At 40.8% G+C, this 16,963-nt stretch overlaps 1 protein-coding gene across 1 annotated transcript in view; it reads left to right on the forward strand.

Moving 5' to 3' along the window:
• The first annotated feature begins 16,015 nt into the window (after window positions 1-16,015).
• The window catches only part of Yae1 (YAE1 maturation factor of ABCE1), a 4,910-nt gene continuing 3,962 nt past the window's right edge, over window positions 16,016-16,963 (forward strand). The window contains exon 1 of the mRNA XM_028860123.2: window positions 16,016-16,203. Within this exon, the coding sequence (XP_028715956.1) occupies window positions 16,078-16,203 (126 nt within the window). The 5' untranslated portion in view covers window positions 16,016-16,077. The remainder of the gene's footprint in view (window positions 16,204-16,963) is intronic.

Genomic DNA, 16,963 nt, shown 5'->3' on the forward strand with positions numbered 1-16,963 from the left:
AGTGTTTCTACTGTTTAAACCTATTGCTGGATCATCTCCAAGGCCGTTATTTCTATAATGTTCCCAACATCTTCTTCTGGCAGTCCCTTGAGTGTGAATAGTCCTTAGAAGACAGATGTCATCTTGGAGACCTGTGAGGTGCTAGAACAAGCCTAGGTCTATGTCCTGGTTCTGTACCTGAGGTGCCAGGTTGTCACACCACCCTGGAAGAAGGTGACATTATCAGTTACAACTTGGAATCCAGCTTGTCTGTTTGAGGCTGGGGCTGGGGGGAGAAGAGGCCATGTGGAGGTCAGGGAACAGTCCAACATCCCCAGTCTTGGCTAAAAACATGAGCAAAGTGTGTTTTAGTGTTCCCGAGTAAGTATGTCAAGACAGTGTTTGTTTATTCTGGGAGAGGTTGCTAAGTTGGAGGTGTTTGCCAACAGGGTGCAGCATGTGTGCTGTTTGTTTACTTAGAGGAGTACAGAGGACAAAGGGACAGACATGAACAAGCTGTCAAGAGATATATGCTGATGTCCACACACAGTGAGTAAATGTGTGCCACTATCTCGTGTCCCACACATATAGACTATATGCTCTAACACATTTTCTTACCAAAAAAATACTCACTGATTGTAAGCAGGCTCAGAAGAGACTTTTAAGAGAGTTTAGTAGCATTGATATTGAAAGTTGTCTGCTCTATCAACCCACTTACTCATTCTACAGACATTTAGTAAGTTGCCTATGACCTACATGTTCCAGACACTGAGGATATAGCAACCAATAAAACATATTGCATTCCTACTCTCATAGATATTATACTATAACAGCAAAGACAATCAATAAACAAATAATGTGTCATTAGCACAATGAAGAAAAGTGGGTCAAAATTGAAAAAAATTATTAGGGGTTCTATTTTACATCAAGGTAATAAGGTAAAAACCTCTCCGTGAACACAGACCTGAAAGAAATGAGAAAGGAGGACATGGGACAGAGAAAAACTACAGAAGCCCTGGGGGAAATACATTGTAGGTGTTCAAGACAGAAAATAGAGCTGAGAAAAGGAAGTGAGGAGAAGAAACAGAATTTTAAAAACCAAAAGGATGTTTCAACAAGCAATGTGTGGAACATTCAGTACCTCAGAAAACAAAGACAAGGAGGAAATGGAGACAGGTAGAAATGTAACTTATACTGGGTGAGTGAATAATGGTTCAAACTAAAGAAGAAGGAGGTGAATGATGAAGAAATAAAATCCTCCTTCTTGCAGCTGGAGAGATGGCTCAGTTATTAAGAGTGCTGGCTGTTCTTGTAGAGGACCCAGGTCAACTCCCAGCACTGACAGGGCAGCTCACAGTCATCTGGAATTCCAGTTTCAGGAAGTTCAGTTTTCTCTCCTGGCCTCCATAGGCATTAGAAATACCATGTGGTGCACAAACATGCATACAGACAAAACACTCATACACATAAATAAAATAAAATTTAAATTTAGAAAAAAATAAAATCCTCCTTCTCCAACAGAAATGGAACCTCCATGGGATGTCTAAAAGAAGGAAATAGTGAGCCTATAGAATATCTCACTAAAGAATAAATTATTCAGTATTTATTATGTACCAAGCACTGCTCTAGGGACTAAAAACATAGAGCCATTAAAACATTACTTGAGGCATTGTGAAGGACATCAACGAAGGCACCTGGAAACAGAGACACTCCTCTAGGCTGATAGATGGGGATCCCACCTTAACTGTGAACTTATATTCCAACTAAAATCTAAATTATTAAAAGGAGCTAAGATTTGGGGATGCATTCTGATTAGAACAATGTTCCTGCAGAAGCACTAAGGGGGTCATAAAACCTATTGACCTTGTAAGGAACATACAAATATTGATCCTGTGATAGGTGAAGTAGGCCATACACATATGCTCCCACAGGTCTTAATTCTGTATTGGCTTCTTGACTTGACTACATTTGGAATTAACTAAAACCCAAGCAGCTTGTACAGCTATCAGGGATTTTTTTTTCTTGACTGGGTGATAAGCAGTGATGTCCAAAAGTGGTATCCCTTAGGCAGGCAGGGACTACCTGAAAGGCGAGCATGGATTCCTGACTCATGATAGGATATTGATGAACCAAATGTAAACATTCAAATAAATGAAGCTAGGGGTAGGGTTGGGATTCAGGGGGCAGTGATTTCTTTTATTTAACAATGAAGATATTTAAAAGAATTGCTCAAGAATGTTGTGTCAGTTGAGCTAAGTAATGCCACAACAACAATCCAAACATGAGTGGGTCTCTAATTCTTATGCCTTCTTTTGGGGCATGACTCATATAAACTGAAGATGAAACAAACTGTTTACCCATTTGAGGCAGACTCACCTCTGCTAGAGAAACTCCTTCCCATAGGACCTCTTTGAGGACATGCTGTAAGAAAGAGTTAAGTTTTCAGCAACACCCCAGCTATCCTGACAGCCACTCCATTTGCAATGCTTGGTCTCACAGATATCATCACTTCCTAACTTATGAAAAGAATCTAATTTGGTTGAGAAACTTCATGGTATTAAAATGGAAATTTTTCTTATAAGATGATCCATTTTGTAAGGATATGAAAGGGTTTCCAGGGAGAAAGAAAAGAAATAGCTCTCTCTTGATGTGACTCTGCCTCTCAACTTTTGCTGGCCATTATGAAAACATGCTTCAGAAAAGGTTAAACCAGATACTTCCTCCTAAGAAGACAGAGAGATGAGAAGATGCTCCTCATTGGGACAATGCAAATCCAATGCCAATGAGATACCACACATTCACCAGAGTTACTCTCATTCAAACACTAAACATGCCAAGTACTTCTAGTGTGGATGATATTGCTATATAGTGTTGCATGCCATAAAATATAACAAACACTCTGTGAAATAACTCAATAGTTTCTTTTAAACTGCCACATAGGCAAACCACTACATTCCAAGATACTTTCACAACTGGGGAAAAAGTATATTCAAACACAAAGAATTACATAAATGTTCCTATCAGCACTTTGTTTAGTAACTTGAGTAAAGTTAGGCGTTTATTTGAGATGGTGGATAATAGTCAAATTGTGCTATAGCCATGCAATATAATACTAATCAGCAATAAAAAGGAAGTTATTAACATATATAGCCTTGACAAATTTCAAAATCAGTATGACAACCAAAAAACCCACACTGTTCATTCATTTATATGATACCCTAGAAAATACAAACTAGCATAGTGACAGCATGAGGCACAGTGATTGCCTGAGGAATAGCAGGTGTGGGAGCAAGGTGCAATAGGAAGACAGGACTGGAGAGCACATGAAAAGACTGTTGATGGATATGTCCATTACCTTGCTGGCAGTGACGACATACAGGTATGTATATGTGTCAAAGCTTATCAACCGCACACTGCTAAAGTGTGTGTCAGGGAAGCTGTTTTTACAAAGACAGGTAGAATGGGAAATGTTTGGTTTTGAAGTCAAATAAGCTAAACTAGAGACAAACTGGAAGAATAAGACAAGGAAAGGAAGCAAAAGTATAAGGGAATGTGCTGTGGGATGGTCTGTATGTCAAGTGTGTTGCTCTGATTGGTCAATACATAAAACACTGATTGGCCAGTAGCCAGGCAGGAAGTATAGGTGGCACTAATAGAGAGGAGAATTGAGAAAACAGGAAGGCAGAAGGAGACACTGCCAGCCACCACCATGACAAGCAGCATGTGAAGATGCCAGTAAGCCACGAGCCATGTGGCAAGGTATAGATTTATAGAAATGGGTTAATTTAAGATGTAAGAACTAGATAGCTAGAAGCCTGAGCCATTAGGCCAAACAGTTTAAATAATAAAGCATCTGTGTGTTTATTATAAGTGGGCTGTCGGACTGCCAGGGCTTGGTGGGACCTGGAGAGAATTCTCCAGCTACAGGAATGTTTACAAGAAAAAAGCACAGATATGAGAAATAAAAAGAGCTGAGAGCTATTGGAAGTAATTCACCAGGCGCTAGCTGCTTTGGGTGTTAGCCATTCCAGTGGCTGAGAAATGGTTTCCCACTGAGTTGAACAGCAGCATGTCTAAGCAGAACATGAGATAACTGTGCATCTTCTAGTCTATTGTGTGGCCCCTCACACAGATAAAGAGATGAAGCACTAGAAGTCCAGTTCACATAACTAGCACAGTAGCTGCATTTTGCCTGATCACAGCGATCTAACAGCAAAAGCCATTCTCTCTTGCTCACTTGCCTGCTCAACTTGAGTTCTCTGATAAATACCTGAATTTATGAGCATAACTTTCAAATGTGGAAGAACCAACTATATTATTTGCAGATTTATATACTGTATTTTTTTCATCTTATTCTTGCATATACTTCTACTTTTACAATCTAAACTTTCCCCTTTCTCTACTTTATCCTGCTTGCCATCTTGATGTGATATTGCATAACATAAATTTTACTGTTGAATTTAGCTTTATTATTATAAGTACTGAATTAGATCAATACTAGAGCTCCTCCACTTTTCAAATATTAATAGTGCAATTTGTCCTTTAAGTGAACCATGTAAAATAAGGCCGTATTCAACAGAACACCCAGTCTTATGCTTTGTCCAGGAGTATGATCCAGCGATTGTTCAAATTTTATTTCTTTTCTACTGGTAATTCTTTCAAATTAAAATAATCCACATGTCATAAAATTCACCTTTTTTTAATGTTCAGTTCAGTGTCAGGCATGGTAGCATAGGACTGCAATCCCTTGGGAGATTGGCTAGGGGAGGAGTTTAAAAGTTCAAAGCTAGTCTTGGCTATGCAATAAATTCCAAAGTGGCTGAACTAAACAACAACGTACAATGAACAGCTGAAGAGAGAAATAAAGTATATAGTCTATTAGTTTTTAGTATAATGACAGAGATATGCCACTGTAAACAGTATCTAGCCAGATTTTTTTTACTCCAGAAAGAACTCCTATCTCCATCAACAGTCACTGTCCACTCTACCCTTCTCTCATCACCAGCAACTGCTAATTGATTTTCTGCCTTTCTGGTTTTGCCTGTTCTGGAGATTTCATGAAACTACTACAGGGTCTCTTGTGACTAGCTTGTTTCCTTCTGTAGCACATATCAGTAGGACATTTTATAGCTGAATACTATTCCACTTGCAGACAGCCATCTTGTTTGTTCCATGCTCTGGTGCAAGTGAGAGGAAAGAGGGCAAGGTGGTGGCACTATCTGTATTGAAAAGGCAAGAGAAAGACAAGGTCTGTAACAGAAAGAAAACCTGTCTAGTTTAGACATGCTGAGCATGAAGCTCCCATGCTTCCTCTTGATATAGACGTCTGCCTAGTTTGCAGTTAAATGTGCGTATCTAACACTTCAAGGTGGCATCTGATTGGATGGTGAGGGTGAGGGAAAGATGCCCACTCCACCTTGCCCCTGCCTCCTGTGATGGACAAGGAAGCTGACCTCCCCCTTACCAGCTGCAGCACTCAAGAAAGTGGACCCTGTACCTCGCCTGGGCAGCACAGTAGAGCTGACCCTGTTGAAGCGGGGTGTGAGAGATCTGGTCCTGCCTCTCATCTGCCACATGGTGGTGTAGGTAAGAGAGATATGCCCCCTCCCCCATCCCCTCATCTATGATCTGCGGGAGCATGTAAAGGGGCCAGTCCTGCAGACCCAAAGCTACAGTATCTCCACTACACAGGGCAACAATAGGATATTGAAGAGGAGTCCCAGTGAGGCACCAGCATCAATAGTGTAGCAGAGACCAGAGGGCTTGAACCAGACCAATAACTCTTTGCAATGAACACTTGGAAGTAAAGATGTATGGACAAAAGGGTTTATTGCATGATTCATTGAGTCATACTACAACTTCCATGACAAGATTTTTCCTTTTTTTTCCCCTCTCTCTTTTTCTCTTAAATTTTATTTTATTTTATTTCAGTGGACAGAGGGTGGATATAAAGGGATGGGAAACAAACAGGATCGAGTTGCATAATGTGAAAGACACAAAGAATAAATTTTTTAAAAGTTAAAAAAAAAATAAGTGTCATCTAGTAAAAAGACATGGATGAGCAGGGAGAGCTGAAACACTGAGTTGATGTTTGAAGCCACTGAGCATATGAGGACAATCCAGGTGGGTCACATGGACCATGTACAGTACTTGTATACTCAGTGCACTCCTAAGTAATAACATATTTAGCCCTGAATCTTAACAATTAAACTAATAAAGGTTCATTTACTCTATACAAAATCTGCCGTAGGTCCAGCTGCCCTCAATGGTGGCTCCTTGGGTGGTCAATCAGTGTCCATGCTGCTTCTCTCTGTAACTCCACCATCTCCATATGTGTTTGAAATAAGACAATACCAAAATCAAGAGAATAAGGGAAACAAAGCAAGTTTAGGAGTTTTGTTTTGTTGTGTAATTTTTAATTCCTTGTTTATTTTAATATATTTTAATTAAAATATAATTACATTACTTCCCTTTCTTCCCTCCTATCCCTCCCTCACTGCCTCTCAAAATGGTAGACTCTTTTTCTTTATTATTGTTACATATATGTGTGTATATATAGAAATGCACAAAAATATAAATACAACCTTCTGAGTCCATTTCATTGTGTATGTGTATATGATTTGGTGGTTGACCAGTTTGTATTGGACAACCAATTGGGGGGCTCAGCCTTGGACAAGGCTAATTCTCCCCCCTCCACAGTCATCAGTTGCCTGCAGTTCTTTGTCTAGGGCTGAGACCTAGATAGATCTCAGATATTTCACTCCTTCTGAGTGAGCATATTTATTTGTAAGTAAATGGAGAGACCTGGAAAAGATGATTTTGAGTGCAGTAACCCAAACCCAGAAAGACAGATGCCATGTGTTCTCTCTCATCTGTGGTTGCTAGTTTTAAATCTTCAGATGTGAGTATATAACCCAGAGTAACGAAAGAAACCAGGAAAGCAGAGATGGACTGTTGAAGGGAGTGCATAAGAAGGAAATACAAGATACAGGTGTATGAAGGAGGAAATGGGGGCATGGAGAAGGAACCCTAGTTAGAGAGGCAAGTCAATACAGAACAAGAAGGGAGGGAGGGACAAATGATACCAGTGTTGTTTTTGATAAAGCCATGAGGAATTGTATTATTTTATCGTTACCTGATTTAAGGATATATATATATATATATATATATATATATATATATATAGAGAGAGAGAGAGAGAGAGAGAGAGAAAGGAAGAAAGAAAGAAAAAAAGAAAGAAAGAAAGAAAGAAAGAAAGAAAGAAAGAAAGAAAGAAAGAAAGAGAGAGAATATATACATAAAGTTATACTACCTGAGCTGAAAATGCTTTCCATGAGAGCCATGGGCTACCTAAAAATGAAAAAAAAAAGTACTAGACATGAGAAACCACTGTTTGAGTTGTTGGTCATGGTAATCCAAATTGATTCTCAAAATAATATATTATATTGCTTTTGCCCTTGGTTACCTCTCAGTAGTTAGAGATAAACCCCTTTTGTTGAAGACATCTCATACCTAGGACACAGGACTCAGATTATTTGAGCTGGATTTAACCTGAAAGCCTAGATTCATAGTACCAGAAAGTACTATGTAAGTTGCCAAGGGAGGAGCTCAATAGTCCTACCCAATTAAGAACCACACGATTACCAGCATGGCAAGATATCGCTGAAGGAACAATAACGGCACTCATGTGTTGGCAGCATCCAAGAGCTGTCTAATAGGACTTATATACTTAACAGGAAGGAAATTATTCCGGTACTATAAACCTAGCCAACTATTTGGAGGTAGGTCATAGGTGTTAAGTAAGAACTTACTACATCTACTAGATCATCATAATCCTAACTACATTCTACAACTTATCCTTATGCCCACAGATAAATGTAGCTCTCACCCTTCATCAAAGAAGCTTCTCCTTGTAAATGGAGACCATTACAGAAATCCACAACTGGATAATACAGAAATTAATAGATAGTAGGGAGCCCAGCTTCAGTGGATACATATACAACGTAACTCCTGCACCTAAGGCTCAGAATGGAAGAGGGGACAGAAAGATTATAAGACCTAGAGAATAGGAGATCTTCTGTGAGACTGTGTCTCCTAGATATGGTTGTCTAAACAAGACCTGAACAATGACAATATCAATAGGCATGCTAATATGGAAGGGGAAAACACAAAACTATTTTTAATATACCATTCTCCAAAAAAAGGATAGAGAAAAAATAAAAGTGGCTGGCATGCTAGTCTGGTACAAGACAGTGGTTTTAATGTCCCCTAATCATGAGAAATCCCTGTCCTTTTCTCCCTCATGTCAGGACCTCCCTTTCCAAATGCCCACCTCATTGGTTTAGGACACAAAGCCTTATCTAAGGAATATTCTGGGGCTTGAGACTGTCCCCTTTTTCTAGTGGTGGGCTCAGTTACTCACAAACCACCTGGAACTTTCCAAGTCTCAGAGTCCTGAGAGAAGCAGGCAACAGCTGCAGCTGGAGGGGAGAGGTGTAACACGAATCTTGAAAGGTTTTATTAATAAAAAAAAATTTAAAAAAAAAAACAGAACCAGATATTGGGATGAAAGCTAAAAGATCAGAGGGGTAGAACAAGCCAGCCACAATTTCTTCCGCTAGGAAATCCTCAGCCTAAGAGAGAGCTACTTCCTGTATACTCACACCTATATACCTTTCTGTGCCCTGTCATCTTACTTCCTTTTTCTTTCCAGCTACATCACTTCCTCTTTCTGCCCAGCTCTATCACTTCTGTCTATCTGTACAGACCTCCAGACTTTTATGATTAACTAGTGCTGGGGTTAAAGGCATGTGCCACCACGCCTGGTTCTGTTCCCAGTGTGGCCTTGAACTCACAGAGATTGGGATGAATCTCTGCCTCCTGAATGCTAGGATTAAAGGTGTGTGTTACCAGTGCCTGACCTCTATATTTAATATAATGGTTGGCTTTTTCCTCTGATCCCCAGGCAAGCTTTATTTGTTAGAGCACAAACAAAATATCACCACATTTCCCCTTTTTTTGTCTAAAATTAAAAAGTTATAACTAATATGAGAAAAACTGTATACAATAAGTACAATAACTACATACAATATATACCAGCAATAAATACATCAATAATGTCTAGTCCATTTGCATTTAACAAATTCTGTGAAAATATTCCATTATCTATCCTATTTGGGTGAATCCAAAATGTACCTAATTCACTTTCTATCCCAACTTGAATTACCAACCAAAAACTATCTTTTGATGTCTTTCAAACTTTACACATCTTTAGTGCATTTCTTTTCTGAATTACTGGCTTTTTCCTCTGATCCCCAGGCAAGCTTTATTTGTTAGAGCACAAATGCAATATCACCACAGAGAGGGGACTAGCACCTCCTCCTTATCTGTAACTCTGATTAACTCTGAGCATACCTCGTACTGAAAATGGACCATCACAGTCTGTTTCCTACCATACACGATCACCAGAATTACTGCATGGGGAGAGGCATGGTAGGGCAGGAGTTCATGACCTAAACTGGGGAGTGAAGACCATCATTGCCACTTAGTAGCCATGGGTCATAATTAGTCATGGATGTCCTACTTATATGCCAACAAGTCAGAGAGTGTTGTGGGTAACCAGAAAGGAGAGCAGGGGTAAGCAATAGTACAAGCAATGTCTCTCATATTTCCAACAGAGAGAGGACTACAGATTTCATTCCCAAAGCAGTCTTTCTGCCCTGAGTAAGTGAAGGATTGCCTAGATTAGGTAGTCTCTGGCTGGGCCTGTAAGAGGTTATCTTGATTAGGTTAATGGAGGTGGAAAGATCCACTGGAAAAGTGGGTGGCATCATTCCCTGGACCACATAAGAGGAAGAAAACCAGCTTCGCACCAGTGCTCACCTCTGTCTGTTTCATGGCTGTGGCTGCAGTGTGACCAGGCGCCTCAGACTCCTGCCACCATGTCCTACTGATGATGGACTGACCCCGGAACTGGGAATGAAATAAACCTTTCATTGCTGAAGTTGCTTTTGTGAGTATTTTACCACAGCAATAGAAAAGGTAGCTACTACAGACACACTGGAGATAAAAACATAATAAGGATACCACTGAGTCTCTGCCTGGAGGTCTTACTGTAGTACAGTGGAACAAAACTAGTAGGCATGTATAAGCAAAGTGGCACCTCAATCTGAGCAGCAATAAGCTAGAGAACACAGGATAAATAAGAACATTAAAGGAAGAAAAGGTAAGTTCAGATATGATACATGACAATCCCTGAGGTAAATCTCAGCAAAGAGACTGCAGGCAGTTTGCCAAAGCTTGGCACAAGAGAACAGTGAGAAGAGATCTGAAAGTCATATGAAAAGAATCTTAAGATTGTCTCCACCTCCAGACCCTCGTTTATTTCAATAGTATAGAGGAGTTGGAAGCCAGATTCCAGTGACTTGAAAAGTGAGAGGTGCAGCAGGAACTCTTTCAAGAAGCTTAGTTGTAAAGGGAAAGAAAGACATAGAGAAATAGCTATGAAAGAGCCTGGAGGTAATCGACATCTTTGGAAGATGAGACAGACCTGAGCATGCTCATATACACTGCCCATCAATAGACCATTCATTACAAAGGTCAATTAGACTTCCTGCCTGGCATTCCCCCTTCACCCTTTTCAGGAGTCAACAAGTGCTCTGTACTGGATTTTAAAGTACTTTTCCTCCTCACTTCGATAGTAGGGTTGACTTGAGTTTTCCAGAGACAAAACTAAAATAAAGGAGGCGACTGCCTAAGATCCCCATACCTAGAATCCCCATACTAGCCTTGCCATTAAGGCCTTTCTCCAGTCGCTGCATTTCTAATGTTCTCCCACCTATTTTCACCACTTATATCAATTTTTCTAATATGCATTACATAACCTTAGTGTCACCTTGATGAAATCAATCCAGTGTGGTACACAGAAATCTATGCTGAACACTAAAGACAGTATTTGCAAAGGTTTCGGAGGAACAAGCAGGAAACCAGCTCTCCTTGGGTTAAAGGAATCTTCTGCTGCCTAGTTACCAAGGCTGAATGATTAAGTGTCCCATGCCAGAAACTGGGGAGATTCTAAGAAAGGTGTGTGACCTCTTGGAGTTTATTATGTCAACTACCAAAGAGCACCTTGCAAGAGGCACAAATACAGTGTGGAAAACCAAGATAAAAAATGGAAGTCAGCAGGAGATGAGAAATAGAAAGACATAAAGAAGAATTGTTGGAGTCTTTGAAAGGTAAGACGAAGATGAATGACAAGCAGGAGACTGAGGAGAAAAATGTGGTGAATCCAAAAGCCTGACCCCATTAGAGTGTGTTTATATGAGACATACTGAGTTGCAAGATACAGTTCTTAAATCCTCCAGGCTAAGTTCACATCATGACATCAAAATTTATGCAAGGGTGTCATTGTTATTTATGAGGTTTTTTTTCTTCTTCTTTTAAAGAGTGGGGATGCAATTTTGGAAACAATAGAATAACACACATGAAAGGACATTGAATGATCATCTAGCTGTTGAAGGCATGAGTATTTATGGGATCTGCTGTGGTTTCCTAGTCAAGGCCACACGGTTCCAGGACATTCCCCCAGGCATAACTAAGCTGATAGGGGAGCATGACATGTCCGTGTGCCCTAAATGTATGACTTCCCTTGTTCCTTGTTGCAGAGCTATTGGTACATTAGCTAAGACATCATGAAATATACACTACAGCCCAGGACTCTGGTTCTGCCTCCCTTTCTTGTCACAGAAGTTGATCAGCATCACTTTTTGAAAGCTTACTTTACCTGCATATGCTTCCTCTCCTTGGTCTCACTCACATGCATTATGTTCCTGGGACCCAGTATTCTCATACATTCCTGACTCTGCCTCTCAGCGGGTATATTAGTGCAAAGAATACATCCGTATACATGCATCTGACTTGGTCTTACATCCAGAATACATGGAGAATTTTTAAAATACTACAGGAGCTGGAGAGATGGGTCAGTTGGTAAAGCGCCTGCTGAACAAGCTTGAGGACTTGAGTTCACCTCTGTACCAACCACATAAAAACCAAGTGTGGTAGTTCTAGGTGGCAGTGGGGCAGATCCCTGGTGATCACTGGTCAGCCAGTCTACCCTATTCATGAGAAACTATGTCTTAAAAGATAAGGTGAACAGTGATTAAGGAAGGCATCAGACATTAACCCCCAGCCTTCACACACTTGTACACATATATACACATATACCTGTGTACACATTGCATACAGATATGCTGCATAGATGTATGTGTATACAGAGGGAGGGAGGGAGGGAGGGAGGGAGGGAGGGAGGGAGGGAGGGAGGGAGGGAGGGAGGGAGATACCTTCTTTAATCAGAGAGAGAGAAAAATCTTCTTTAACCAGGAGGTCATGTAATTGAATATGAGAGTCATGAAAACTTTGGCAACAGTGAAAGGTCTCTGAATACACAACAATCACTGATTCAAAATCAAATGTGTAAGGAGTCAAAGGTGTTTCTGGCAGCATTTGCTCAGGCTGTACTGTTCAGCTTCACTGCAGCCTTGATCTGAACACACAGCAAGTACACATGCCTTCATGCCACACAGGGCCACTGAACACTGCCTCAAACACCTAGCTAGGATCAGAGTCGAGACAATTGGATGCTAGATATTGAAGTGTTTTACATTGTGTTTTCTGCTTTTATAGAAATACAACAAAAACAACCTTTAATATTACCTACCATCATTTCTCAGTGTGTAGGTATCAATTAGTATATCTTCAGACTGCACTGTATTAGAATGTTTGGCTTTCAAATAGCTGTTTGAGTCACAGATGCATTCCATGAAAACTGTTAAATGAATTTTGGTTTGGGATTAGGGAAAAAATTCCAACAACTTTGGTAATAGCCCTAGACATATTTCTGCTATTTTGTTTGAAGTGGCATTTCCAACATTACAACGGTTAAATCCAAAAACACTGAAGATACTACATGTCCTGCAGTATCAAGTAATGCAGCTAAGGTTTAATCATGTATGGAAAAATAAGTAATCACGTTGAATATGTTAGTTGAATATGCAGATTTGCTTTCATCTTTAATAAATGATAAAATTACATGTAATATCAAGGAATTATTTTAAAATAAATTCTTGTAAGACAATGTGTATGTACATGGGGGTGTACACACATGTAAATTCTTATGAATATTCAGGTACACTAATGTATGGATGAGGGGGACAGGAGTGGCTGGCCTGGATTTTAATTGCCAACTAAACTATCTTGGCTGGCCAGAAAGCCCCAGGATTCCACTTGTCTCTACCTCCAGAGATCTGGAATTACAGACACACATTATTACATCTGGACTTTTTATGTGGGTTCTGGATCTGTATTTCATATCATTTTAATGACTAAGCAAGAGCTCAGCTCAACTTTTAAGGGGCAGATATTCATTTAAGGGTCTGGAGAAGTAGCTCAGTTGGCAGAGCACATGCTGATACCTTGCATCCAATCCCCAGCAATACAAAAACTGGGTGTGGTGATGCACATCTGTATAGGCAAAAGTTTCTGTCCTGCCAGCAACTCCCAAATACCTGGCAGCTGCTTCCCAAATTACCACACAAAGGCTTATATTATTTATAAATGCTTGGCCAGTAGTTTGGGCTTATTAACTAACTAGCTCTTACACTTAAATTAACCCATAAATTCTTACCTATGTTTAGCCACGTGGCTTGGTACCTTTTCTCAGTCTGACATTCTCATCTTACTTCCTCTACATCTGGCTGGTGACACCTGACTCCACCCTTCCTCTTCCCACCATCCTTAGTTTGGCTGCCCCACCCATACTTCCTGCCTGGCTACGGGTCTGTCAGCTTTTTATTAACCAAAGAGAGTAATGCATATTCATGGTACAGAAAAGGATTGTTCCACAGCACATTTGTAAACCTAGCACTCAGGAGTTAGAGACAGAAAAATCAGAAGTTCAAAATTATCCTCATCCTCTGCCACATTTCAAGTTTCCTGTGACCTTATCTCAAAACACTAAAAGTGTCACCCTTGAGTTTGAATTATTTATAGTGTTTTTCATCTGCATTAATGGTTACCTCCTAATTCCTGTCTTTTTTAATTACTTTTCTCTTTTTTAATGAGAAAGATACAGGACAGGATTGTCTGCTTTCTTTTTATTTTTTGAGATTTATTTTTATTTATATGTATGTATATGTGTTTGTATGCATGTATGCCATGTATGTACAAGTACCCTTGGAGGACAGAAGAGGGCTTCAGACTCCCTGAAGCTTGAGTTACAGGTGGCTGTGAGCCACTCACCTACTGTGGATGCTCAGACCTAAACTATCATTCTCCAGAAGAGCAGGAAGCATTCTTAACTGTTGAGCCACCTCTCCAGCCCCTGGCCTTTAGGGTTTATTATGCCAGTGTTGTTTTATTTTTTATTGCATTTATTTAAATATGGTGTGTATGTGTGCGTGTGTCAGTGTGCCACAGTACATATGTGGAGGTCAGAAGACAACTTTCAGGAGTTGGTTCTCTCCTTCCATCACATGGGTCATGGTGATTGATCTCAGTTCCTCAGGCTTGATAGCAAGCACCTACTGAGCCAACTCACAGGCAGAAGTTTTGGGTTTTCTAATTTATTCATTTCAATCACTATCCCTATTGCTTCCCTTATTACCATTTTGTTTCTAATTTATATAAATATTTATGTATCTATATATAAATGTAAATATATAACTATAAATATATATCAACACATTTTATATTTGGTTTTATACATATATTTACGAGATATAAGATTATGCCTGAAAATGAAAAAATAACTTTGAGGCTATAGGGAATAGCTTATTGACAGAGCACACATTCCACATTTGAAAGATTTGGGGTTCAATCTCCAGCACAGTAATGCAAAATAAACTAAAAGAGTAACCTGACTTCTCCCACAGTAGGGTTTTTTCATATCATTTACAATCTTCAAACTATGAGTTAATTATATATTATTGTTGGTCAACTGCCATTTCTATACTAATAGGAAGTCTACAGGACCTGAAAATTCAGGAAGAGAACTTTTATTCCTATATCACACTGTCACTCAAAGGCCTAAAATGATGTCTAATACAAAATAGGTGTTGAATAATATTATGTTAAGGTGTGTTACTTTTGTTTATGCTGCATTTGTTTAACTCTGTGAAGCTGTGTTACTGTGCCTGTCTAAAACACCTGATGGTCTAATAAAGAACTGAATGGCCAATAGCAAGGAAAGAGAAAGGATAGGCAGGACTGGCAGGCAGAGCATAATAGAAGGAGAAATCTGGGAGGAGAGAAAGAGGAACAAGAGAAGGAAGAAGACTCCAGGAATTACCCAGCTACACAGCAAGTCACAGAGTAAGATTTACAGAAGTAAGAGAATGGGAAAAGCCCAGAGGCAAAAAAACAGATAATTTAAAGTTAAGGGAAGTTGACAGGAAGTAAGGCAAGCTAAGACCAGGCATTCATAATTAACAATAAGTTTCCGTGTGTGATTTATTTGGGAGCTGGGTGGCAGGTCCCCTAAAAGAGCCAAAAACAACAAATAGGTACTCTAGAATACTTTTCAGAAAAATTATCACATGACTCATTTTTCTCACACAATGCACAAAACAAGAACGCTGGTGTCGGTGTTCAGTTCTTCAACACTCCAGGCCAGAAGCTGCTAATGCTTGAGCCACATTCCTGGACTCTGCCTCACAGAGCAGGAGCCTAAGGCTGGGAAGGAATCTGCCGAGGGATGCTGGTTTTACAAATGTGTACATATTACTTAATCTCAAGCTGACCGCACAATCAGCCTTCATAGTCCAATGTCCTCAGCTGCACGCTGGTGGCCTACGCCTTCGGATCCCTTAGAAACTGAGTCTCAGCCTTTGAATGGTGGGACTTAGCTCCCAGCACCCACCCCGCCCCCACCGCCTGACCCAGATGCGGAGGTGGGAGGAGCCAGCCGCACTCAGCCCCTAGGCGCCGGGCTGCAGGGGGAGCCGCACACGCCCCTTCGTCCCACACCTCCCCTTTCGCCCCGCCCCCGGGCCGGAAGCACTTCCCAGCGCTTCCGGTGGTCCGGGACTCTGGGTTTCTTGGGAGATGTCTTGGGTTCGGTCTGTTCCCGAGATCCCGAGCCCTGGGGATCAGGACGTGTTTGACGAGGAAGCGGACGAGACTCTGTTAGCTCAGCGGGAATGGCAGGGACACATGCGGAGGCGAATCCAAGTAAATGAGCGGGGGACGGGGACGCGCGGGGCTCCCACGCGGGGCATGGGGCTCCCACGCGGGCGGAAGCCTGGACCCAGGGGTACGGCTCTCTCGCCGCTACCCCAAGGCTGCCCCAGTCTTAGGATTTCCAAGTTGTTTACTTGGTAACCTTTAAACGGGCGCGTTCTTTGAGAGCCCCAGCTGGGTTTGGAGCAGGGGACTGACCAGCTAAAGAGAACTTGGTTACCCAGTCCCTCAGGAGTTGGCAGTTTGGAAAGGGAAAGAGCTGAAGGAGAGAAACATACACTGACGGCCAAGGCTGGCAGAAAACGCACATTCGCCGATGTTGTTCAGTTATGGGGAGACCCAAATTAGGCGTGGTGTTACTAAGGCTTGGAGAAGGTGAGCTTAAGAATGTTGCCAAAGGACAGGAAGGTAGAGAAGGAGATATTGTTTCACTTTTTACTTTAAATGTGTTTTTCATTCCGGATTCGTCTCACCATTCATTAAAACTTGCTTAATAATATCTGGGGAGAATCAGCTTAGTTCTGGGTGAGAACTGGAAAGATCCGTGTCTACATAGAGGTGGATTCCAGAGTATAATGATATGAGTTCCCTGGAACCCACATCGTAGAAGGACAGAATGGATTCCTGGATGTTACCTTCTGATCTTCACACTCAAGTTACGGCATGCCACGCCTGCCCCCAAGAAAAATAAGTAAATATATGTTATATAAATATGTAAGAAGTAAAAGGTAAAAAGAACTGTTCTTCGCAA

The sequence above is a fragment of the Peromyscus leucopus genome, chromosome 5, assembly GCF_004664715.2.
Source record: "Peromyscus leucopus breed LL Stock chromosome 5, UCI_PerLeu_2.1, whole genome shotgun sequence".
Taxonomy (NCBI): domain Eukaryota; kingdom Metazoa; phylum Chordata; class Mammalia; order Rodentia; family Cricetidae; genus Peromyscus; species Peromyscus leucopus.